General features: G+C 43.4%; 2 protein-coding genes across 15 annotated transcripts in view; one reads left to right on the top strand and one right to left on the bottom strand.

The window, feature by feature from the left end:
* The first annotated feature begins 1,593 nt into the window (after positions 1-1,593).
* LOC146581998 (cysteine-rich transmembrane module-containing protein 1-like) lies at positions 1,594-8,783 on the top strand. 2 transcript variants are annotated; one of them, XM_085289492.1, is made up of 4 exons: positions 1,594-1,769; positions 3,169-3,241; positions 4,607-4,916; positions 7,572-8,783. In XM_085289492.1, exons 3-4 carry the CDS (start codon positions 4,631-4,633, stop codon positions 7,673-7,675), a joined length of 390 nt encoding a protein of 129 aa, XP_085145618.1. In that variant the 5' UTR covers positions 1,594-1,769; positions 3,169-3,241; positions 4,607-4,630; the 3' UTR covers positions 7,676-8,783. The 2 variants fall into 2 exon arrangements, with proteins under 2 accessions (XP_085145618.1, XP_085145610.1); XM_085289484.1 differs by lacking the exon at positions 3,169-3,241 and having other exon boundaries at positions 1,605-1,769.
* Positions 8,784-11,676: 2,893 nt separating this feature from the next.
* The window catches only part of tenm2a (teneurin transmembrane protein 2a), a 219,860-nt gene continuing 205,584 nt past the window's right edge, over positions 11,677-25,952 (bottom strand). For all 13 annotated transcript variants that reach the window (XM_085289586.1, XM_085289577.1, XM_085289568.1 and 10 more), the window contains 17 exons: positions 24,884-25,133; positions 24,482-24,502; positions 24,120-24,349; positions 22,796-22,950; positions 22,415-22,516; positions 22,004-22,177; positions 21,282-21,919; positions 20,849-21,024; positions 17,499-17,734; positions 17,110-17,406; positions 16,307-16,864; positions 15,944-16,213; positions 15,435-15,845; positions 15,208-15,318; positions 14,848-15,115; positions 14,325-14,455; positions 11,677-14,149 (listed from right to left, as the gene is read on the bottom strand). In XM_085289586.1, coding sequence (XP_085145712.1) covers positions 13,412-14,149; positions 14,325-14,455; positions 14,848-15,115; positions 15,208-15,318; positions 15,435-15,845; positions 15,944-16,213; positions 16,307-16,864; positions 17,110-17,406; positions 17,499-17,734; positions 20,849-21,024; positions 21,282-21,919; positions 22,004-22,177; positions 22,415-22,516; positions 22,796-22,950; positions 24,120-24,349; positions 24,482-24,502; positions 24,884-25,133 — 4,766 coding nt within the window. In that variant the 3' untranslated portion in view covers positions 11,677-13,411. The remainder of the gene's footprint in view (positions 14,150-14,324; positions 14,456-14,847; positions 15,116-15,207; positions 15,319-15,434; positions 15,846-15,943; positions 16,214-16,306; positions 16,865-17,109; positions 17,407-17,498; positions 17,735-20,848; positions 21,025-21,281; positions 21,920-22,003; positions 22,178-22,414; positions 22,517-22,795; positions 22,951-24,119; positions 24,350-24,481; positions 24,503-24,883; positions 25,134-25,952) is intronic.

Genomic DNA, 25,952 nt, shown 5'->3' on the forward strand with positions numbered 1-25,952 from the left:
GAGATCCCTCGGGCACCTGCATGTGAACAGTAAAAAAGGTCTAAAGTTTTTTTTTTGTTGTTGTTTTTAAATACCATGTAATGTCTTTGATTCCCTGATGAGCATTATTAATTAACACTTACATATAAATAAATAATTAATACTTACATATTTTTTTCAATTTTATTGTTCTGCAGCTTAGAGAATAAACACTCAAACTGTCAGGAGAAGGTTATGTTCAGAGTTTGGGTTTAAAATCATTTGTAAGCAACACGTTTTCACTAATTCTTTTCTTTTAAAGCACGTTGTAAGTGTGATGTAGATTCTCTATTGGGACAATACATAATATGTTAAGCTGTACCTTACTAAAATCACAAAATGAAGCCAAACTGTGTCAGTTGTCAAAGGAAGCCCTTTAACAGTCTTGCATTTTACTGGCATTTTATGTTGTTTTGAGATTTTCATCACCATTTGATAACGTCTCTGGAGTAGGTGACACTCACAGGGATCATTTTCTGTGGAAAAGTCACATGAGTCTTGAAACCTCCCTTCGTGATTGGTCAGATGCTGACGTCACCCCTTTCATGTGATAGCACAGGGGAAATCCTGGGTTAATTTAGGGAGTTGATAACCAGCGTTGTTTGCCATTTATCCTGATAGCCAATGTTAGGGTAGGTGAATCTAGGTAGGGGAAAAAGCTTCTTTGAACTCGCTGTGTAGTATGGAGCCCTGAGTTAACAGGTACAGTTGTTTCAAAGAAAACAAATTCACTCAACCGCCATGGCCTCTCTGCACGTGCAAGACATTTTGACAAGCCAATAAATCACTGGGAGAATACGGTCACAGATAAGAGGGTTTATAGCAATCAGCCTATAGTGAACACAAGTGCAGCTATACAGCCCACTCCACAAACCACTTTCGTGGAGTTTGTTTTCCTTCTCTCGGATCTGTAAGATATACAATTGAAATCTGCCAAAGTGCTGCAATTACTGGGACCCAGAAAGATCGAAAGTGTCTTAGATTAATGCCTGAATCTTACAGCATATAATGTTAATAAACAGCTAACAACTCAACGACACGGTGTCCTGGTGTGCTCAGCAACTTAAACAAAATTAAACACACGCATTTGGCGAATATCCGAATTGTGTATCTCATATAAACACGAGAAGGTCTTATGATTCCAGGCTGGGGCTAGCCTGACATCTGCTGGGACAAAACCAGCAATGCAATATGATAGATAAAACACAGGAAATAATAAAAAAAAAGTTCATTCTTACATATATAAAATAATATTTGACTATGTGTCTTTGGTAACATGTAAATTATCCATTAGCTTTATGAGCAAAACTCCCATGAGTGAGAGAAATAAGATCATCGATGAATAATTGACCAGTTAGTCACTCCTCTGAGCTATTCTTGCTCCTCGTGTGAATTTCGTCACTGGCTGGGTGATGTAGACCCGCTAAATCGGTTATCTGTTCAAACGACCAGAAGTCATTGTTTTTTCCCCTGGCGAACGGCTGGTCATCGCTCTAGCTTGTGATTGGACGCTGGTGAGCGGGGGCCGGCTCAGCAGCCAATCCCGCCCTTCGGTGGCCCACCGAAACGCCTCCCGCATATCGTACCCTTTAAATGACGTCACACCCAGTGAACGCGATACGCACCAAATTTCTGGACAGTGGTCGGTCATTGCGGTAAGAAGTAGTAACAAGAAGAGAAGACTGACGCCGTTTCTGGTTAAGCAGACTTTGCTGCCGTCTCCAGCTGACCGGAATAGTGGTTACTCAAAGGTAGGAAGCCCAGCCAGGGCCGGACTGTGTATATTTGTGTGTACGAGCCTTGTCACTGTGAAATTAGAGATGGGTCGGACTGGGTTGTGGCCTGCAGGTGCGACTTCTGTTTGCCTCATGTAAAGGCTATAGAGTTCTTTAAAAAAAAAAACACTTAATAGGCTAAACTAAATTCTGTTGACTAACCCTGATAATAAGTGGGCTAGTCATACTAACAAACGCTTATTGAAAATATAAACGGATCAAATATTAACAGACTAGCTTTAGCTTAACTCAGATTAATTCAAGGCAGCGTTGCTGAGCAACAAAGGTTCCGGTTATAGTTTCTGTTCTTTTTTTCTTTTTGTTTTCGTGTCTTTTTTTTACTTTAGAGCTTTTTTTTTTCTCAGTTTGCTCCAAGCACCTGTTTATATGACAGAATTATGGTTCTGATTGCTCTTAATTGGGTCCAATGGGGTGTCTTAATATACACGGAGTCTTGTCTTGTCTCTAGACAAAGACAAGGTAAACAGGGGCTGCCAGGCTACCGAACTGCTTTGCCACAGCTCAGCTTGTACAAACATGATGTAAATCTAATGTAAGCTCATTCATTTTGGGCAATATGGGCTTTTACCCCCCCCCCCCCCCCCCCCTTATTTATTTATTTATTATAGCTGGTCCTTTTAGGCCCTGGTATTTAGGTAGATATGTGTATTTTCTCTGAACAGAATTTTTAAATTGGCATCATATCTTAAGTAGTTCAAGTCCTATGTACTAAAAAACATTAAAATGCCCAAATAGATTTTTTTTCTTTTACTACTTAATGCTAATTATTAGCACTTCTTTTGGGTTTGTGAGGCTATATTTTAAATATTCCATAGTAATGCTTACGTGTTCTGCTTTACCACCCAGTTTATTTTCCAGATGTTAGTGTTAAACTCAGCCACAAGGATAACACAACTGTTAGGGAAACTTCTTGCTTGTCATTATTTAACAATGGCATTTTCAGTGGCATTTAAAGGATTCAGGAAGGTTTAGTGTTCAGTGTCCAGGTACTCCGTGTGCCCTGTTTGTCTGTGATATTGTCATCATGATACTGTTGTGGAAACACATGTGATCTCACTTCACTCATTTATTTTTGCTTTTCATCAGAGGGGAAAAACAAACACATGCAAATTATCACTCTCGGACACAGTAAAGACACACTGAGAAAACCTTCATAGAAATCAACGTCTATTAAAATCTTTTCATTAAAACTTAACCCTGTACCAAAGTCTAGTAAGAAATGTACGTAGGTATAATAAAAGCCCATGGCCTTCAAGGTGAACTTTGACAGTATATGCAGACATCCTCATAGGTGTCAGGTTACCGATCATTTGTTTGGCTTCTTTCTCAACCTTCAACACGTAATCTTACACAGGAAGAGAGGGACAGAATAGACCTTCATCACAGGGGACACTTTGGCGTCACCTCTCATTGTCCCAGCAGGACAGGTGAGCTTATTCCAGTGTTGTTGTTTTTTTGCTGGTGAGTGTGCTGGCTTACTGTAACTACTTAAACAAATCATCAGGAATTGTTTTGTCCCTCCTAGGCATCTTTAGAGGGAGTGCCGTCTGCTAGTAGCTTGAAGAACATATTCAGGTGGTGAAATGCGTGAAAGCCGTGATAAAGCTTATTGTCACATGGGCTGCTAATGTTAACATTCCCACATCACTTTGAAAGTGGTATGAAACCAACCTCATAGCTTATCTGCAGGTATAACATTACCCAAGAGCCACAATCAAACATGGTTATTAATGCCATTGGGCAATGACACTTATAAAAAGACTTATGTACTTTGAACCCAATAAGAGATTTTCCATAAGTGACAAGTACAGAAAAGTACACTGTTAAATCCTACTGAGTAGATTAGTGGTAATAACGTTTTTCACCATCCAGTTTGGAAGTACTCTGTGTGTGCACCTTTTTTTAAATTACAGATGGGAGATTGGATGTGGATAAAAAGATGAGCAGGAAGGAATGAAAGCCATTTGGATGTTTATAGTGTACATATACAAGGTGAAAAAGGGATTCCAGTGATGTAAGCACCACCACAGTTTTCCAACTATCAGCCTTTTCTTTTTCTGTGGCTCTTCTACGTGAAAGCTAGCAAGTGTTTCGGTGTTGGCCTTCTCAGAAACCACTGGTTGGGAAATGCACTTGAAAGAAATGACTTTTAAATGGCTGATCTCAGACATAGTTTATTTACTTTGATAATGGCTTTGGGATCATTTTCTTTCCCGTTTGATTCGCACACTGACAAAAAGAAGACATGAACGTGTGATATAATGTGATACGTGTGAAAATGCAACTTGTACGGGCCTTGTGGTTACAGAGTTCTTTCTTCCTCTCTCTTATTCACGTGTTCTACTGGCCTCACTCTGTACGCTGTGAAGCCAATCTTTCTGTGTGAACAGTAAAATAATTATGCTTGCCTCTGGAATGGTTGATGTGTTTTGTGACTGACCACTGAATCATAAGATATCCTCTGCAAACATTAGAGTAATGTACTGTGCTTGTCTTTCCTCTGGGGCTGAGTGGAGATAATGGCTGTTTGCCGAAAGTGTGGAATAGTCAACAGGTTAAAGAAGTAGTGAGTGAAGTGTGTGATGTATACAAACTAGAAACAGTTTCTCTTTTTTTTAGAACTTTGGCAAAATACTGCCAAATATTACTTTAGACTTTCTGAGTAGGAAACCGGAATATGGAGGAATTGAAAAGGTATTCTGTGTTGCTTCAGTGTATCTGCTTTCTAGTCAAGAAAAGGGCCATAATCACACCACCTTTAACTTTTTTTTTTTTTCTCTTTTCCTTTTAAGCAATCGTTTGACCTACAGCCAAACATGGAGAACCCGCCTCCATACCCAGGCAATGGCCCGACTGCTCCTGGTTACCCAGCCCAGGGCCCACCACCTCAAGGCTACCCAGGGTATCCTCAGCAGGGATACCCTGTGAACATGGAGCAACCTAACCCAGCTTACCCGAACTACCCTCCCGGACCAATGGGACCTGGCGGTCCTTATCCTGGACCAGGACAACCTCCTTATGGGTATGCTGGACAGCCTCAGTTTGGCTGGCAGGGTGGACCTCCTCCCGGGCCCATGTATGGGGAAGCTCCCAAAAACACAGGTAAGCACTGTGACCCAAATGTGCTACACAACACTTGTGAGTCCAAATCCAGCAGTACTAGCAGAACTACAAGTTGTCACTGTCCTTACACAATTTTAAGTCCTGTGCTGAATTACTTGTTGACTGGATGTTATGGAGATGCACTGGGAGTCTTGCAAGTCTGCATTCAGCTGCAAGGATTAGCTACTCGTATAACTCATAAACAGTAGGAAAGCTGTTTGTAGCTACATTGTTTTCACACACTGGTTTTTGAAAGGCATTTTGAAAACATTTTGGAGCTAAGAATGACCATATTTGTGTGAGACGATGCAGTGCTACCTTGTCAGCTGGCTACTAAAGGAACTGCACATTTTGGCACCTGGCATTGGTTTTAGGTCTGGAGGTTGCCCCTTGTTAGTACCACTAGGAAGCTGATCTGTTAACGTTAGCTGTACCTTTTTAAGATGGTTACATAAGTACCTTAAACACATATTCTTTGTAATGGCAAGAGAAGGGCCTTTCCGCTGCTCTAGCAAATATGCCAGATAAGCAAAATATCTTATTGCTCACTTGATCTTAGACCTTTAACATTTTCTTGATGAGTTTATGGTCATAGCTGGAGTAAAACTGGTGGTATGCTTTAGGACTGGCCTGCCTTGTGATTAACAAATTTCTACTGAATGAACAAGCTGTATTGCTCAGTCACATCCTCCTGAGGCATATGACAAAAAATAAAGCTTCATAAACAAAAACTGATGTCTATGTTTGTGACAAGTGAAGTGAACTATATTTAAATACTGAAGTGGACACATTTCAGTGGGCTCCTGAAACACGAGTTCCTGTTTGGGACAGGTGTGTAATTTCTCTTAGCTAGTTTTAGATTAGACTGAATATTACACCCTCGCTGCAAGAAGGAGCGCTTTCGCAGATCATTCATCCCAATAGCAGTTAGACTCTATAACTCCTCAATCACAATGTCATAAGTCACTGGACACTGTGAACAGCCACGGTCACCACTTCATGCATAATGGTGTGTGTGTGTGTGTGTGTGTGTGTGTGTGTGTGTGTGTGTGTGTGTGTGTGTGTGTGTGTGTGTGTGTGTGTGTGTGTGTGTGTGTGTGTGTGTGTGGGGTACAATAGCTATATAGTTTATGTTCTTCCATATTTTCAACCATATCCATGATCACATACTGTGTATGCTACCATTGTATATAGTGTATTATCTTACTTTTTTTCCATTGATTGTACTTATTTGTATTTTTGTATTTCCTTCTGATATCTGTACCTGAGCTGAGGTGACGCAAAAATTTCCCCGTTGTGGGATCAATAAAGTCTTATCTTATCTTATTGAATCTAAGCTTCATCAACGGGAAGTCACTACTTTAGCATGTAGTCGTTACTACTTTTTTTTTTTTTTTTTTTTTTTTTCCCCCTTAAGTGTGTGCTTAACACAATAAAGTCAACATTGTTTAACAAAGTATACAACACACTCGGGCAGACTGGGGGGGAAAAAAAACAGGATTTCATTTACATGCTTGGCTTCCTTGAAAAAGTCCCACTTTATTAATGTAAGCATTGGGGTTTCACTGCTTTAAAAGCCACCATTCTGTTCCCTAACAACATCAACAAATAACGTGTTGTTAAGTCGTGGTACTTGATAATCTAATTGCCAATTTGACAAATGCCTGTGTTTCTACCAGGAACCTTAACGTGGTACAACTTCAAGCATCCCCGAGCAGGCAGCTAAGGTTTCAGATGTGTGAAGTCAAGTCGGGTTTTAGATGAAAGGTGTGTTAATGCGGCTTGAACTCCCCACTGAGCAGCCAATAAAGTGTAGCACAAGCTGGGAAAGAAAGGGCACGTTTTAAAAATAAATATTCAAAGTGAGTATGCAAAGAGAACAGCCTTGCATGAAGAAAACACGGCCAATCCTTCTATTTATGAAAGCGAGCACTAAGGTGTTGCTGCTTTTGTAGCCTAAGATAAACCTGATCTGGTCAATAAAAGCTAAGTGTGCTGTGACTGAGATTCTCATTGCACGCCATGTCGATTAGCGGCATTAAAAATAAATATTGGCCAAACATTTATTAACCTTTGCCACATCGTTATCAGAGTTCAGTATGAAAAGTGGTAAGCCATCTGTCCTTGCCTATTGGGTCAGTGGCATGTCACCTAGGTAACTTGCCTCCCAGCTGAAGCTGTTAAAAGCTGGATTAGTGTTTGCTTCCACATAAATGATTAATCAGAAACACAAAGAAGGTGAGATGTGCTCATTCAGGCTGGAGCAGCTGTTAAAGCTCATGTATGGCTAACATGATCATTTGCCTCGACAAGTTTCCACATGTTGGTGAAGGATGAAATAAAGCCACTGCTACACACGTGAAGTAAAGGGAAAGCACCGAAGGCGAGCTGATGTTAGTCAAGTGTAATGCTGTGTGATCATGGCTGTGCGCTGCTATGGTATTACTATAAAGATTAAACTCCTAAGATGACTGTAATTAGAGGAAAAGTGTATAAACCCCTGGTTACACTTGAACTCCCTGCTGGAGATTTGACACTGAGAATTATATCACTGGACTTTATGTTGTTTTAGAAAAGAAATCACTAATTGCTTTCTTTTTCTTTAAAACCCTTTCCAACCTCTTTCTTCCATCTCTACTCTTTATTTCACTGTAGTGTACGTGGTTGAAGACAGGAGAAGGGATGACACAGCGGACACATGCCTGACAGCCTGCTGGACAGCTCTGTGCTGCTGCTGTCTCTGGGACATGCTGACATAACGCCATTCCCCTACTGATTGACCCCCATTACCCTCTTGCCCCTATTTCTGTGCCTCGAAGCCCATCGCCCTTTCTCCCATCTGACTTAAACCTTGCACTTCCTCACAAACGCCCCTCTGTTCCCTCCAGAAGTCTTGTATGTCTGTAAAGCTATAAATTACTTCTATAAATGAAGTCCTCGCTCCCACATGGAAGCTTCATCCCAGTGCTCTACCTTCATGTGCAACCCTCCACCTTCATGTGCAACCCTCCACACTGACTGACTGACCTGTCCACGGTTACACAGTTGCTGTCCACGGTTACACAGTAGCAGTTTCTAACAGAGCTTGTAAACATTACCAAAATCTCAGGCTCCTTACTAAAATTGTGCAACAACACACAAGCTACAGATTTGCACACACAATATGGTAGATGCCAAACATACAGCATACTATGATCTCAGGCTCATCCTGCGTGATTCACTTGGGCACTTTATAATGATTGCCTCTGTAATATACTCCTTCCTGTCTTCATAACCACATAAAAGCTTTCCTTACTCCTCCCCTTCAGCTATGCTATCTGCAAAACTTCAAGGACTCTTACCCAGTATGATGATACCCAAAGGCTGTGAGAACCCCGCTGCAGACAGGGCTGATGCTTGAAATGTTTCCCATCTCATTTGCACACAAGTCATTTTAACAAATGTACGTTTGTCCATAGGCGGTAAGACAATAAATGGAATGCTCTTATTTTATTATTTTGATTAATGGCAACATTTAACAGCCACAATGTTTTTCTTCATATACAAAGAAATGACTATCAATATTCAAAGGAGCTTGCAAAGAAAAGCATCTGGACTTCTGAAGAAGCTTCTCGGATGAGAGGTGAAATGTCTTCAAGCAACTTAAAGAAGTCCAGACGCTTTTCTTTGCAAGCTCCTTTGACTGCGATGACCTGGATGACTGAGAACCTTCACAGACTATCAATATTATTTTTATCATATTAGCTTTTCAGCTTTATTTCTCACTGAAACAAGATGTTGTGATTGCTATACAGACTGATCCAAATTACCCATACGATGCCTTTTTGCTGTAGATGATTAAAATAATTTATTGCCATAACCATAAAAGGCTCTGTTTGGGTTGTTTTTGTTTTTTTTTTTTAATGGGCAATGTGAATGAGGTATGTGTGTGTGTGTGTGCGTGTGCGATTTAGGCAGGGATGAAAGTGCAGATTTGTGGCTGTTGGTGACTGAGTTTTCAACTATTTTTAACACCAAATGTCTTACAATCAAATAAAAGGAAGGGGGGGAGCAGAGGAGAAAATGAGACATAATTGGCAGCCAGTAGTTGTGGAGGAGGTAAATTACAAGATGCATAGTTACTCAAGCATAAACACTTTTAGGGTACTTGTACTTCTAGTGATTTTCTTTTTTGCCACAATACTTGAAATGCAGGATCTTTACATTTTCAGAAGAAATCCTAAAATAAACTGCACAGTTGAAACATCAATCTGTTGCTTATTATCCATGTTTATGAATCAAAATTAACATTACTATATATATTCAGAATATAAAGAAGACTTATTTGTAATGTAAGTTTCTGTATTTTACTTACACCTATAAGAGCTTTCTCTAATTGGCCACTTGGGGGCACTGTGGAAACAGTCTATGAAGCTAAAATTCCCTTGTAGCAACATTTTCCCAGTTACACTACCACTCTGTTTGTTTTTATCAAATATAAGTCTGACACTCACCTGCAAGCACTACTGCTTAATGTTTCCACTACAGTTGCCAGCTAAGCTAGTTCACTGCAACTGGTGGTAACAAAAGGAGACTCTTTCCCCACCCAAACTGCCTGCTGAGCTAAGAATGAGCCATCACTGAAAAGTCGTGAGCTTTGAGCATGAAAACTATCACTTTACACATTAAACATAGCATTAGACAGTTTTCACTGTATTTCACTTCATTTGTGGGATACAGCAGAGAGCTCACATGTGAATCAACCGTAGTTTGTATCACATTTCTCATTAAGCTAGCCTCCACAGTATTTATAACTGTTTCAATTAAAAGACATTCAAAGCTTTTTAAAGTTATAAGTTTAACTTGTGCTTATGCTGCTGTAACCTACACTGGCTGGGCAATTTATTATGTTCTTATTACTGCTAATATGCATTCAAACAATAACATGACGGAAACTTAAAGCATTTAGGTTTGAAGACATGGCTGACGTGACATAGTTCAAACTAGGCTCAGAGTGGGAAGAAAGGTGATTTAAGTGACTTTGAATGTGGCATTGTTGTTAGTACCAGGTGGGCTAGTCTGAGATTTCCCATAGAACATGGGCTTGCAGAAAATGGTCTGGAAAAGAGAAAATATACAGTAAGCAGTTCTGTGGGGGAAAAAGCCTTGATGATGTCAGAGGCTGAACGAGAATGGCTAGACCCCTAATAGCTGATAGTTGAGTTACTATTGCCTGCCTAACGAACTCACTCTGTACAACCGAGGTATGCAGAAAAGCATCTCTGAATGCACGTTATGCCAAAACTTGAAGTTGATGGAGCAGAAGACCAGCAGAAGACCAGACCAGGCATCACTCCTGTCAGCTATTAACAGGAAACTGAGGCTACAACTCATAATAGAAGATTGGGAAAATGCCATGTGGTCTTATGAGTCTTGATTTTGCTGCAACACTTAGATGACAGGGTCAGAATTTTCCATAAACAACATAAAAAAAACATGGATTCATCCTGCTTCGTATCAATGGTTCAGCCTGATGTTGGTGTAACAGTGTGGGGGATATTTTCTTGTACCATGTTAGCACTGTTTAAATGCCACAGCTTAGCTGTGGATAATTGCTTACCATGTTTGTCCCTTTAACCATCTTCTGCTGTCATCTTTTCACAAAGCTCAGATCTCCTCAAACTACTTTCTTAAATATATGACAGTGAGGTCACTGTATTTAAACGGCTTCTACAGTCACCAGATCTCAAGCCAACAGAGCACCTTTGGGATGTGGGGTAATGGGAGAGTTACATTATGGACTTTGTGATGCTGTCATGCCACTTTGGAACAACATCTCTGAGGAATATTTCCAGAACCTTCTTTAGTCTGTGCCATGGAGACTTGATGCAAATCTGAAGGCAAAAGGAAGTCCAACCCGGTATTGGCAAGTTGTACCTAAAAGAGCGAGCAGTGAGCGTAAATGGACAGTAAATTCTACACATTTTAATCACATTACTAATACCCATTAATACAAACATTTTTAATGTTTATAGGAAACATTTACTAGAGTAGTTGCTGGTGGCATGGACATGAAGATGTCAGAGTTATATTTTTTAAACTGTGTTGTCTGAGCTGGCAATATATCAGATCCTGCCCTGTGCCTTATTGCGATAATTGCCTTGGCAACAGTGAGAAACCCCTAAAAAAAAGAGAGGGAGACCACAACTTCACCTGTCAAACCTGGCAGGTGTATTGCTGGAGACTAAGAGTGAAAGTGCAGGTTCGAGTCTGAGGTTGTGTTTTTTGGGGGCTTTTAAATTTGTAAGAAACATCATCAAAGGCACTGCGATATCATCTGCGACCGCACGCTCCTCCTTTATAATTAAGCCTTCATTCAAAATGCTGTCACATCTACTTTAGCTTATGTAAACATGCCCGAGTAAGTGTCAAGAGGCAGCAGATATAAAAAATGTAGCCCCCCCCCAGAGCATAGACGAGAGGGAAATGGTAGCTCTCTGTGTGTTTATAAAACACTGCTGTTAATTACCTCTTATTTTCCGAACAAACCTAAGGAAATTATGTACAGTTAACAAAGAAAGGGCTGGGTGCGGGCTGCCCGTTTTAATTATTGGAACTTTCCAGTACCAGCAACAAGCTCAAAGATACCTTTGAAATGCATTTCAGCATCACACAACTAATACGAATGCATGTCATAAAATAATGAGGATGTTCCGTATGAGTAACATCGGTAGTCTTCAAACGGAAAAGTGGGATGAAAGTGAAGTACACGTCACTCGGCTGAAGTAAACAATTATGTTTTATTGATAAGGTTTCTCAGAAGAGTCTCGTTTTCAGCGAATGTATAAGAATCATCTTTTGATAATACTGATTTGGTACATTATGACATCCAGCACGAGTCTCTTCACAGTGAGAGGGATCCATTACTGCTACTGCTGTTGGGATCTAGGACAGCTTCCGAACAAAAAGAAAAAAAAAACAACCCCCAGTCAAAAACAACAAACTGGGGGTGGGGTGGGGGGGTCGATATTGTAGATATGGAGTATTAGAGTGCCACAAAACTCTAGAGTAGTAAGACCAGCTAAAGATTTTGCACATTACAAGCCACTTCCTCTTAGAAATATAAAACTTGATAATCTGAACAATATTCTACTGTGCTGCATAAAGGTAAGTCTATACACTGTACATCGAAATATATTTCGAAAAAACAGATTTCACAGTTTTAAAGACTTTATTTAAAGTATAAACTGTTTTTTTTAAAACACTTTATTACATAAATTATTCTTTTTGAGAGTGACTATTATTTGCCCTGGCAGCAAACGGAAATGAATACAAAAAAACCCCAAAAATGAACAATTTCTTACATATCTTACAAAAGAAAATAAACTCATCCATTTAATGTTCATATTGAATAGAACTGGTGACTCATTCATGATTGTCATATAGTACTAAGAATAAATAAATTTAAAAAAGAAGAAGAAGAAAATCAAATAAATACTAACGTAAGCATGTTGTCTGGACTCTGTGATTGGTGTGTTTGATCGTTCTGTACAGAAGTGCCTTATGTGAAAGTCTCACAATTCTACCGCGACTGGAACGTACAAAACTACGGCATCTACAGTATACGCAACATCCTGAAATTCAGTGTAGTCGGACACATATGTAAGTAGTATGATTCTTTTCCCCGTTTCAAAATAAACAATGCCGTGTGACACCACTGTCCACAAATATAGCCATCACATTTTTTTGACTTTGTTTTTGTTAAAAAGTTTACTTCGTAGTCTGTTAACAGCGTGGATTTTTCAAGGATGCCGTTAGCCCGCGTGTTGCTTGGTTGGGTGTCCGAGGTGGACAATGGGAGGCCTGAGACAGGGAGACGACTCATAGTGGTGGGCAACTCTTAGCGTTGCCGTGTCTGTCGCTGTGGACGACGTCCTCCTTTTGATGAGCAGTTTTAATGGCGGCACTCTGGAGTGCTCCTCCACTTTGGTCCCTTTTTTTTTGTTTTTTTTGCCTCTAGCGTCGATTAGAGACAGATAAGCCTCGATCGCAGAAGCCACCGCAGTGCAAACCCTCCGTGTTACCAGTAGCTGTCATGGACGCTCTCAGTGTGACCCAAAAAATATGGGCAAAAATATCACTATCTTTTTTAAAAAGGGGAATCTTCTTACTCATTAAGCAACAGTTCTCAAAGTTCTTCAGTGCTTTTTCAGTTGTTCAAAGTTTTTTCAAAAGAAAAAAAAACAAAACAGAACAAAAAATCTGACTGACTAAACTGTATTTTTTATTTGTATTTTTATTTTTTTGCCTGTGGCAGTAAAATTAACAATGTGTTGTCTGGTAAGTCATTCTTTTTTAAAAGTCCCTGCAGCGTTCCGTGAATAACCCCGTTTGTTGGTTAAATCTCCATGGGTTTTAAGAGGAGGGAGGGTAAGAGAAAAAAAAAGGAACCGGGACAAAATCTCGAGATGTGAAAGTGGGAGAGAGTGGGAAGAGTCCGCCCTTCCAGTGGGCTGTTACCTCCTGCCCATCTCGTTCTGTCTGAGAAACTGGATGTTGTTGCTGCTGTCAGCCAGTTCTGGATACTGCTCCACAGGCAGTACGTAGTAGCCGTCATAGCCCTGTACTCGACCTGTCGTTAGGAGCTGCTGTCTCTCCCCTTCTGTCCAGAGGCGACTGCCTCCCTTTCCGTCCCTAGCTCGCTGCTGTTCCTTGGCCCAGGCCCCCGCCAGCGCCCTCTGCCTGGCCAGCTCCAACAGTCTTACCTTCTCTTCGTCCAGCACGTCTGCAGCGAGCCCGTACCGAACGCTCAGTAATAATGATGGAACTGCAAACTCCACGGTCACTCCTCTCCTCGACCGCCCGCTCACTGTCACATTGATTCCGCTCTCCAGTGACTTGCGCCCGTTTGTGAGCCCCAGGGCCAGCAGGTCGCTGTCAGCAGAGCCTACCTTCACAAAGTAGTGGCAGTCCTTTCCATCCTGTGTGTAATGCGTGCCTTCGAGGTACTGCGCACCATTGAGCACCAGAGCCACTTTGCGGCTGTCTTCGCTGGCCAGCGCCGACACGCCAGCCACCACTCTCCCCTCCTGCAGCGCCACCATTACTCCTCTGCCTATTATGGGGGTGCTGGTGCCGAACCAGTGGCCAGGCTTGTCCTTGCGCCTGCGACGCTCCTTGTTGAGCAGACGACCCTCCAGGGCCATGAAGGCCTGGTTGTGCCGCTCAGCTGCTTGCTGCACCCCGGTTATGAGCTATATAGAAAAAGTTAAAGAAAAGCTTTGTCACTTTTTTGAAAGAGATGATAATGTAATAACACACAGCTGACCGCAGTGAGTAAATACAGGGCACATTTATATTAGATTTAAAAGAAAATGGTCAATATTTGATTTAATAATGAGAGTGGGTATATATTTTAAATAGGTGTACCTGTCCGTTCTCACAGTGCTGGGTGGCCTGCAGCTCATACGGTGGCTCCACAAAGTAGAGCGAGTGTCGAGGGAACCCTGGGATTATGTTACTGAGCTGGAAGCCAAACATTACCAGCCAACTCTTCACATCTACAGCAAGCAGACGAGGGGAAATTACTTTTGCTGAATGACAAAGTTAAACACAGTAGCAAATGAAGCAGTGGTTTTAGTATAACAAAAAACCAAAAAACTGAAAGCGTGTTTGCTTTTGTGACTTATCTCGTCCGTGCCATCTGTAGTACATTGTTACTAGCATAAACTATCTAGTCCACAACAATCTGTTCTGCTGAACACTAGAGATTCCTGACAGTCTCAGGACATAAGCTAAGATGAGCTTGTTAAGTAAACTAGAAGCGTTATTTTCCCTGCTTTTTAATATGCCAGGAAGAAACACAGCCAACCATCTGAGACAGAGTACAAGGGCTAAATATTCATACAACACATTTCACCATTTGGACCACATAATATTTGTAACTCTCTACCTGTGACGTAGTTTTTAACATCCAGCATGTCACTGAGTGGGTTGTTGTTCTTGAACATATACAGATTAAAGGGAGCGGGATCTTTTCCTATCTTGGGCCACATGCTGTAGTCGGGTGAGGTCCACCGCCCAGCCAAGACATCGTAGTCCCGCTGGGTGAAGTGGACCAGCTTCGTCAAGGGGTCGTACAGGCCGCCGTGGAAACCCACCACCAGTTGGAACTCTGGGTTAGAGTCCAGATACACCTCGCCGTAGGCGGTGTACTGGACCTGGGTAAAAGAAGCAGATCACTCAAATATAAACAACAATGCGGATGGTGGAGGGAATAAATGTGGAACAGGTGTGATTCACAGCTGGATACCTGTTTGATCATTTGTCCATTGCTGCTGAAGACTGCTAGCGGTGTGCCGGTGTTGTCAGAAGCTATGTAATATTCCTCTCCACTGCTCACCTCCATGGCAAAGAGATGACCCTGATCATAGGACAGTTACAAATTCCCATTTTAGTTCAGGATCGTGTTTGTGCTGATTAATCAGTCTGTACCACAAACATTATAGGATGATCTTATAATTAACCAACCACGCCCACCTGGAGGTCATAGTAGAGTGACGAGATGTCAGAGCTGGAGTGATTGAAGATGTGCGTCACCCTGGTTGGATGGTTGAGGTCAGCATAGAAGAACTGAAGGTGCTGCCCCAGGCTGTTCCTTGTGGACACCCTGCGACCGAGCCCATCATAGTGATATACAACGCTCCAGCCTCCTGGACCTCTGTTGTACGCCCGCAGGAGCTGACCTTTGGAGTTATAGTCAAAAACGTCCGTCCCACGCTGACTCAGGAAGCCGTCTTCGTCCAAGCGATATTGGACATCTCCCAGGCGCGTAATGCGATCTCTGAGGTCGTAACGCAGAGGCAAGATCCGGGCACTGTTCCCAGGATTCAGCAGGTGGAGGTTACCGTTAAGGTCGTAGCTGTAGCGCCAGGTAGACCAATCATTCACCTGGAAACAAACAATGATGTTTGTAAATCAGAGTTATGGATACTTCAGCCTCTAATGAAGACACACCGCACGGTTAGAATCCCAGCCTCTCTGCTCACCTTGACGCCACTGAGCTGCCCGTCTCCATCGTAATCGTAGCGGTACTGTGTGGTGTTGGCGTAGGGCCCGATCTTAAGCTCTCTCTTCACCACACGTCCCATGCTGTCATACTGGACCGTCATCCAGTACATGAGAGAACGGAAGATCTCGTACTGGACCTCCTTGATGCGACCGTGGGTGTCAAAATGCTTACTCAGTGTCATAACGGCAGTGGTGATGATTTGATTGATGTCGTAGTAAATGACCCCAAACTTTCCAAAGTGTTCTATCTGTAAGGAGGAAAAAGCAAGAAAGGTAAGCTACAAATACTTGGAAAGGGCGTTGCTAAAACAGGAAAGTAAACCAGAACAAATCTTCTGCACCTTTCCAGAGATCTCATCATATCGGTAGAGGTCAACAGGCAGTGGCGTCTCACTGATGACCGGCTTCATGCTGGCAATCCGGAAGCTGTTGTCATGGTAGGTGTAGTCGAACCGCGCGTTGACCATCCCCTCCTCACTGAAGCGATAGATCTGCTTGTCGATAAGCGGGCCCATTTTGCGATAGCGGATGGTGCAGGAGAAACCCCCGCTCTGCAGGTTGACCATCTTTAGCACGCCGGCTGTCTCGTCATACCCAAAAGTGACGGCGGTGCTGTCGTAAACGATCTCCGACAGCTTTGTTAGCTTGCCGTACTTGTAGAGGACACGCCGCCCAGTGCCCAGGTAATGTACGGCCTGAGGTCTGCCGTCCTCACTGAAATCGTGGATGATGGAGGCGTTGCTCTCCGGAGGGTTGTAGGTGTTGCGAATATAGCCAACGGACACGTGCGTGAACATAGTGTGGCGAGCGACACTGGGCATCGTGACAGCTGTGACTCGACCCGAGGCGTCAAACTCAAAGACGTACTGCCTCTGGCTTTGCAGGAGCAGCACCATGGACTGGAAGCAGAGCAGGGAGGTGAAATACGGATTAATATAATAGCATTATCACTGCGTGACTTGTCTCCTGTGAAATAGCACCAGGAGTAATTTGCTCTCTCCCCTGACAAATCTGAACCTTCATAACCATAAAAATGATGTATTATTTCACTCAGTCCTACAATCCAAATTACTGTACTTTCTTGCTAATGCCTTCCTCTGGATGTGACTCTGCGGCTGACAGTGTTGAAGATAAATGCACTCACTTTGTCAAGATAGCTGTAGCTCCACACCTTCCCGTCTACAAAAGAGCGAGACAGGATGCGTCCCTGGGGGTCAAATTCCGTCCTCTCACTCATGCTTCCCCTCTGCAGCCCTACAAGCTGTCCGGTGGCGGAGTACGACACGTTGACTACAGCCAGGCTGCTGCTGGGCAACCACATAGCTGGCCGGCCCTGAGCATCGTACATGATGCGCAGCGTGAACTTGCGGTGATCGTCGTAAATCTTTTCCGTACGGGTGTTGCGATCGAAATCGATGGAGAGGAGATTGCGACCATGAGCCTAAAGAAAAGGAAGGCGTTTGTCAGGTAAGTTAAGTGAACTGCACATGTGGATTTTAACAAAGCAGTGGACAGGTTAGTAAAATTGGTTACCCTCAGCTTCCTCCCAAACACGGTGATCTTGCCCTTGGTCTGCTCCTTGCGCAGTCGCCACTCAATGGAGTTGAGACCATTGTCTGTAGGCAGAGTGATGTTCCTTCGGCCGATGGTTGGACTGACAGAACCCGCCAGGATGTGCGGCTCTGTGTGGAAACTGATGCCCATCCCATTGGCGTACATCACTCTTAGGGTCCCGTTGTTACACAGCTGATAGCTGTTCCTCACTTGGTCTGTAGGGGGACACCAGCAGACACGGCATCAAAGACAAGACGAGTGGCACACAAGACTTCCAGGTTCCAACTGAATAGCCAATGTCTTTTGGGAAGCTTCCACAATGAGTGAAGTGACCCGGAAATATGGGTGTGGCGACCATAATAAGAGCTGGTAAACACTAAAGTGCTTTAGTGCTTCCTTTATGACTTCCTTAAGCACAGGCTACAGCGGACTATGAAAGGAAAGAAGATAATGCTTGAGAACAAAGTGATGACTAGACTGCTAAACTGTCAGCCTAATGCCACATCTGGAGCTGATATACAAATACTTTGAAAACTTTTAACAATTTGTTAAACCAACTCGAAACGTTCCACTTTATTTAAATCTGCTGCTGCTGCCTCATGTGAAGTATTTTTCAGCATGAGTTTACAAAAGCGCTATATAAATAAAGCTAATTAGCCATTTTAAAATAATGTAAAAGGGAAGGTTGTTTAGTTTAGTGTTGTGTGCTTATATCCTTGTTTTGGGAGCTGCTGCACACACTGCCAACTTTTAGGATTATCATTACTTAATTTTGCTCCAGAGATGCTGAAAGCCCCAATAAAGGATGAGTTAAAGTCGATTCAGCGGAGAGAGACAGAAAGAGAAAATACGAGTGGACAGGAGGGGGAGCAACATCTCTTAAGACAACACCACCGCTGTGACAGGAAAAGATATTCTTCTTATAAACTCCAATCTAACTAATAAAGTGGAAAGTGCTTCATCTTTGGGCAATTTCAGCTTCTACCTGGCACACTCAGGTCAACAGCCTCCTCATATTATCAAACAGCTTAGTGTAAGTGCAGTCTCTTTGCCTACATCTTTGCAAATTCTCCTCTGCACCTTTCCTTTGCTTCATGACGTTTTCCACTGAGGTGAATGAAAAGTGGTTTGAAAAAGAGAAAGTCTGACTATTCAACTGCAACCTAAGTTCTTGTGTTGAGATCCAAATGACAGTACCTCAGAAGAAGCGTAGTACCTAAATCTTAGCAAATCGAAACCTCAAAGTATTCGATTCAGGTCAGACAGTCGGTAAAAAAATTATAATCTATGAAATCAGAATAGCAATGTGAAGGTACTAGTTTCATGCAGAGGATATTGGCAATAGATAGGATATGAACACTGGTGAGGAGAATACATTACGTTTTATGACCTTTCAGGCAAGGATACATAGGATCATTCACTCTGAAAATTACTATACGTACAGTAAAAGAAGGTGAAAAGATAAAAAAACACTGTAGGTTCCATCAGACAAGTTGTATCATTTTATCTTTGCACTGCTTTTCAACCGTACTGCATTTTCACTGTGGTCTGGGAAATGTTACATAAGCTTTCTACTGTTTGGATGAGCTGATTCTGTCAGGCAAACTGCAGCCTGTGTTGACAGATTCACGTATTTACTCTGTTTTTTTACCGCACAAAATCCAAGCTTAGACCCGATGGACCAATCAGAAGTGATCCGACAGAACGGGCACTTTAGCATCTGATGGCGATGGGAAATCCGAGTCACAGAGGCTTACGTCAGTCGGAATCAGATCGTGTCCATTAAACGTTTGCCGACCTGATTTCTGACTCCTTCCCACAAACTGCGCGCTATTCTAAATAGAAAAATCCTCAGGCTAAAGAGACATCGCTCCACAATCAACATCTCTCCAATTTATCGACTTCAACAAGAATAGAGACAGATAAGCCCGTGATTAATGCAGAGGCTAAATTTTCCCTCTGATGTCTGAAAGCAAGCTCTCCTCCCCACCCCCGACCACAATGAAGTGATTAAAAGCGAGATTAAATTGTTTTCAGCTCAGAAATATCGAGAAGATGCAGAGTTGGGAGCTTTCTTTATTTCACTTACAAAAGGTGAGAGGGTAGGGGATTGGATGGTTGTCTCTTTGAAGTCCTGCCATAAATGACAGTAATCCATAAGGCCAATTTGTAATAAAGCTCCAGGCACATTTTAACAATGCCTCAAACAGACAAGTGAAGCTTTTTCCATTGACTTGGCAGCAACAGCCTTTAGATAAATCTTCTCCGCTCTCTCTGTCTGAACAACCTCGTAATAAAACAGAAGCGAGGTAGAGGGATAGCGAGCGTGCGTGAGAGAGAGAGAGAGAGAGGGTGAAATGAGAGCTGGAGGGCCAAGGAGAATTCACTGTGCTGGAGTTAATGAAGAGAGCGAGAAAGAGCCGAAAGTGAGGGAGACGGTTAAGTGAGTATGTCAGCAGAGAGCTGTGCTCAAACCCACACAGTGCAGTGGAAACCTTAAATTACTTACAGCCGTGTGAACAACTCTTCTCTTCTACCACAACAAAGGTGGACGACTAAACATATATGTAGACGCAAGGTTTTCTCAATGTTTTTGGACCGTAACGAGTCTGGTCTGGATTCAGACATCCGTCACACGGCACCGGTCAGTGGAGGGGTGGGGGGGTCGGGAGAATTCTTCTTCTTCTTCGTCTTTGTCCCCCCACCTCTCTAAACAGACCAAATAAGCTCAGGGATCATGGGAACTGTCAGTATGTGTGCGTGTGTTTCTGTCTGTGTGTAAGGAGAGAGCTTGAGGGATGAGGAGGATTCACTCTACACGAGTTAATGAATTTTGCTGTGATGATATTCAAAAGCAGGATGATCCCAGCTGGGATTAACTATATATTGGTAATTTTACTCCTTAAGAGGGGAGCGAGAGAGGGCTGGGTGTGGGTAGGGGGAAAGAAAATAATCTCCTGGAGCATGCACATAACTGAGTGAAAATTATAAGACTTTCAATTAGAGCCGGCAGGCCTGAGCACATTCAGCATCAGAGGGCGGCTGTGTTTTTTTGAATGCTAAGACAAAGCAGTGCTAGAGCCTGCATGAATCTCATTAGGGCGATGATACCACATAAACAGATCTGCTTCACCGTTATCAGGATTACTTAAAAGTCTACTCAGAATGACTAATGAACGATAGTTGCTTGATTTGCACTGTTCCATGTTGATAAGTTGAACCCAGGATTAGCCTGTCTTTGTGCCACATCATTTCACAAGTATTTAAAAATTCAATGCCGGATCATTTTTCCTCCGTGTGTCCAGGTATGTGCTAAGCGTGTCCCCTACCTTGTACCACGGTGTATGAGGCTTCAACCGAGGACAGGTTGGTGATGACGGTGACATCGTCGTCTCTGCTCGAGCTCTCAATGTCGATGTTGATGGAGCGCTCGATCTCTCGGTGCAGACTTGTCACCATGCCCGTCGGGTACGTCACGTTGGTCAGTCGACCCTCGCTGTCATACCTGCGAAATGGGAGATTGCAGACTTGTTCATACTTGTGCCACCTGTGTGTTGAAAATCGAGCGCACACCCAACAGTCACAAAAAACAGTTTGGCAAGGGGGTGGGGGTGTTTGGTTGTAGATATAAAAGCTAACACTTGGGGGCAGCAGAGCACTTTGTGAAACTCAAGGAGAAAGCAGGAATCAGAGGACGGGAATTGATGGAAATGAACCCGACAGCACTCAAAGACGACAATGCAGACAGTGTCACACACTTACTGGTAAAATGTGGTCCATCCAGTCTCGTCAGCTTTGGTTGCCAGGAGGCCCGTGTTGCCGCTGTAGCTCATCAGAGCCACTTCTTGGCCCAAGGCTGACACACTACGCAGCCCCCCACTGGGGTCCAGTGCAAGGGTCACCACTTGATTCTCAGGCAGCAGCACCAGTCTGAGCAGGCCGGCTCCTCCTCCTTGGCCCAGCCCATCCCGCCTCACTTTCACAGTATTGTTGCAGTTATCCACCAGCATGGCCAGCTCGCCATCGGGGCTGTAGGTGAAGTTGAAAAGCGGCTCCCCAGTCACGAGGCTGACTGTCTGGATGTGAAGCCCCTCCCCGTTGAAGACATACAGCTCCTGCTCCCTCGGAGACGCGACTTCGTACTGCGCCGATCCCACGTACCCGACGCTCGAGAGGGCAGGGCCGGGCCGGTTCGCTCGCACGGCTCGGATGCGTATGTTGTTGAGGTCTGCAATAAAAAGAGTCCCGTCGGGGGACACGGCCAGGGAAGTTGGGGAGTTCAAGCCAGCGTCGGGGGCGTAGCCCTCGTCACCATAGAAGCAGTTGCAGTTGACGTCGTTCTTGCAGTCGCAGTCAGAGGCAGCACCGGCCAGGAGAGAGATTTCTCCATTAGTGCTCACCTAAAAATAAATAAATGAACAAATAAATAAATTAAAAAAAAACACCCACACTTTGAACAAAGAAACAACCAGACAACCGCATACCTGTCTCACTCGGTTAATCTTTTTCTCATCTGTTTCAGCGATGTACAGGATGCCGGTGTGGGACAAGGCGATGGCTGTGGCACTCTCCAGGGCGGCGTGTATAGCCAGCTTACTGAGGCTGTAGTCAATGCCCGGCACTTGGCAGTGCATAGGCCGACCCGCTATAATGCTCACCTTTAGGAAACAATGCAGAAAGTATTGATGATCCAAAAAAGTAGGATGCCAACATAAGATTCCAAAGTAGTAAGTAGTATCTTCCTAGAACTAATTAATCAGTAATTTTCCTGCAAAACTTAGAATTTGAACTTTTTACTTCTAAATTGGCTTTAGGAAGGCTAATTGGGACGAAATCTTGTCAAAGCCTATGATGAGTGTGCACTCTAATGGGTTTGCAGCCCTGTATGTACAGACCTGGTGGTTCTCAGTGATGCGTAAAATGACGTTGTTTTCCAGGACGTACAGAGAGTTGTCCATGGGGTTCACGGCTAAGTCTGTGGGCCACTCAAGACGCACCTGACGGGCAGAAACAGAAGTTATACGATCTGTGAGACGGTATCTATGCCGAAAGGGTGCCAAGGTTCAGACAAGTCTCTTATTCATTTAAGTGACTGCAGCAGTGTTCACTTTCTTCTGATCCATTCATTTATCCATTGACTCTTTAATCCCTCCCTAAATCAGTTTCTCCCTGACCTCCCGGCTGGCTCTACTCCACAGAGTCATCATAGCTCAGCACTAAGGGAGCTCTTAGATCATCATCAATCACACCGTCGGCTTTTGTCTCTTTTTCCCGACCTGGCTGACGTCCATGCTGGTGTCACAGCTCAGAGGCCGCACGGCGGTCAGGTCGTTAGCCCCCAGCAGAGTAGAGATGATGCCATTCTGGTCCACCTTGCGGATCATGGTGGCGTCCACGAAATACATCAGCCCGTTTTTATCCACTGCGATACCTGTCAGCGGGGGGAGATGAACACCGTGAATGACGACTCATAACTCAAACACTGCGGGGCCATACCCATAGACATTTTAAGTCAATTAAACTTCACTCTTTCAGCTGCTGAAAATGAATAGCAGCCCGGGCCGCTCAATTGCTCAATGCTTCATCGAATGAGAGGGAACACAGAGATGGAACGGGCATTGAACTGTTGAGAAATGTTAGTTTTGGGATGAGTCATTGGGATGCCGAGCTGAACTCCCCTTAGAGGGCAACCGCAGACGGCACGCAGATCATCTAGAATGGCGAGTGATCTCTTGCGCTTCTCTTCCTTCCTTGGTTTCCTCTTGATCTCTTTTTTGTTTTTTGTTTTTTGACACCCAACTTTCGACTTGTTTATACCTCTCTCCGTTTTATCCTTTATCACTGGGTTGGTGTCACCCCGTCAGTCTATCAGACAGCAGACGCTCAGAGAGGTGTGACTGTTCAAGTAAAGTGTGCCCAGAAATAACTTCTAGATGCACTGGGATAGTAAACAACAGATGGAGGATACAGCGAAGGGTGCACAGAGTAAATGATACGGAGATAAATAGGAAAAAGAGCGGAAGAGCTGGAGGAAGAGAAGAAACAGGAAAAGGGAGGAACTGACGCTTTCTGACTGCGTGACGGGTAAGAGAGAATCAGCAGTTCATTGTCTTCCCCGATCGTCCCATCTTATCTCATGAACCGTGCATGCACACACACATGCATGCACTCTTGCATGCACACAGTGTATATATTCTAACATCTGTGGTGCTACATGTACACACATGACAAGAAATGTGACAGTGTGACATCCTTGACAGTTTGGTGTCACAGTGTTCTGAGATCCAATGATCCACAAAAATAATCCCATTATAAGTTTAACATTAACCTGGTTTATAACCTCCTTCTGTCTCTGTCCTGCTTTAGTTGAGTCATAAGATGGGTGCATTATGAAAAAAAAAACCTCATCAGTGAAAATGTAAGCACCCTTAAATTACACGTCTTGTGAACTGAACTGTGGATCACAAAGTCTCCTCAACAAAACTCATTTCGAAGGATGTCTTAAGAGTCTGTATCCACATTTTATACTGTAATACAAGAAAATGCAATTTGAACAATATGAAGTTAACTGTGACGTGAAATTCCCCCTAAGTGGCTCACCTTTGGGGCTCATAAGTGTAGCTTCAGTGGCTTTTCCACCGTCGCCACAGCGCTCATCGAAGGGCAGGCACTGCTCCCCGGTCCCCGCCACGACCTCAGCATTATCCGACAGCAGACGACCACCGGTTAATGACCGCACGCGGTAAATCCGTCGCGAGTTTGTGTCTGAGATAAACAGCGCCCCAGATACCGGATCCACAGCCATAAAGTATTTATGGGTTGGGTTATTACTGAAGCAAAAAAAGACAAAAAAACTATAATTATCAGCCTGGATTTACATTGTAAATGATACTTTGAAGCGCTTTTGCATTTATTTTTTCCTTTGCTGGCATGTTGTTAATTTCTCATCCTGAGCCTCTTACCTGTGTCTGAAATCTTTGTTCCTTTAAGAAAAGAAAGGGAGACAGAAGCACAGCAAAACAAATGTTAATTCACACAGTCTGCACAGAGCAACCTACAGAGAGCAACACAAAGCTGGCAGTGGTGTGAAGAGCAACATTTAAAGATGTGTAAAAACACCCTGGGGAAATGTTATCTAGCACAGTCTATATTTCTTGCCAGTCCAAGTCTCTCACCTCACTTCTTTCATCTAACATCTTGTAAGCACTGAAAACATCCAGTCTTTATCCACAATTTTTCCTTTTCCTGGTGACTTACCTCAATATATCTGCAACATAGAGAAACCTCTAAATTCACAACTGCTTTCCTATTGATTACTATTCTATTAATTCGTAATTTACTGTCCCATAGATCTGGAGGTTTACCTCAGTTCCAGGATGCCAGTTGTGTTCATAGATGGGTAGACCCGGCGCACAAAATTGAGGTCCCCGACATACAGGCTGCCATCGATGCCCATTGCCAAAGCAACCGGAGCCAGCAGCTTGTTGCCGTCCGCGAGGCCATTACAGCTGGGGCACGAGATGCTGCGCCTGCGGCCGTTCCCCATGATGCTCGTGATTACTGGAGGCTGCTCTGTCACAAAGATGTTTTCCCCGCTGCCTTTGTGAAGGATGCCTGTGAACAACAAAAGACAAACAGATATATCAAAAGCAGATAAGGGCTCATTATTCCACAGGTAACAGTGGAATCAGCTACCCCCAATCACATCCACCCCGATGTAGAAATGGTTTCCTTTAACTCGTTGGTGGAGCCATCAAGAATGCAAAATTTATCTTGTTCAATGTTTTTTTTAATTTGATACCTGGAAGCTTTTAGCCTCGGCTGAAGTTGTGCATAGTGAGCTAATTAGCTCGTTCAAACCAAGCGGCAACCCTTAGGGTTGAAAAACGAAGCCAACATAAAAGTGCCAAAAAACCCCAAAACAAAATTACAGTTCCCTTTAATTGGTAGCTATCAGCTAATTCAACTCACTGAACTGGACTTCACGACTGGGTTTGCGGTGACAAATATTATTTCAGCTCATGTCCAAGAAGCCGAAGTTCCAGTTTTAATGAATGAAATTCTAGTATTATTTCACATTTATCTCTGTCTATTCGAGGAAACGACACGGACTTGGTAACCGAGCTTACTGGCACTAGCTGATCCTGCGCCAACACGGCAATGGCCATAATGCTAAAATTAAGGCCTCACAATTGGAGTTCACAAACCAATAGGTGAGATCATCTATCTTTTATATACAGCTTATGGAATACCACTCAAGCGATCCTGAACTAAGTTTTGGCAAAGGTGTCTCTGCCAACCACACCACCTGTCTCTGTTTTAGTAGCTGCTGCTGATTGGTCGGTGCACACTTTTAGTGGATGAGGGAGTCAAACTAGGTGAGACAACACTTCCTGTGAAAATCCTCACTGACAGGTAAAGTCTGGCAACTTC

Source organism: Mchenga conophoros, linkage group LG2, assembly GCF_057382185.1.
Source record: "Mchenga conophoros isolate Kocher_MC1m ecotype Shallow Benthic linkage group LG2, M_conophoros_male_GT1.1, whole genome shotgun sequence".
NCBI lineage: Eukaryota > Metazoa > Chordata > Actinopteri > Cichliformes > Cichlidae > Mchenga > Mchenga conophoros.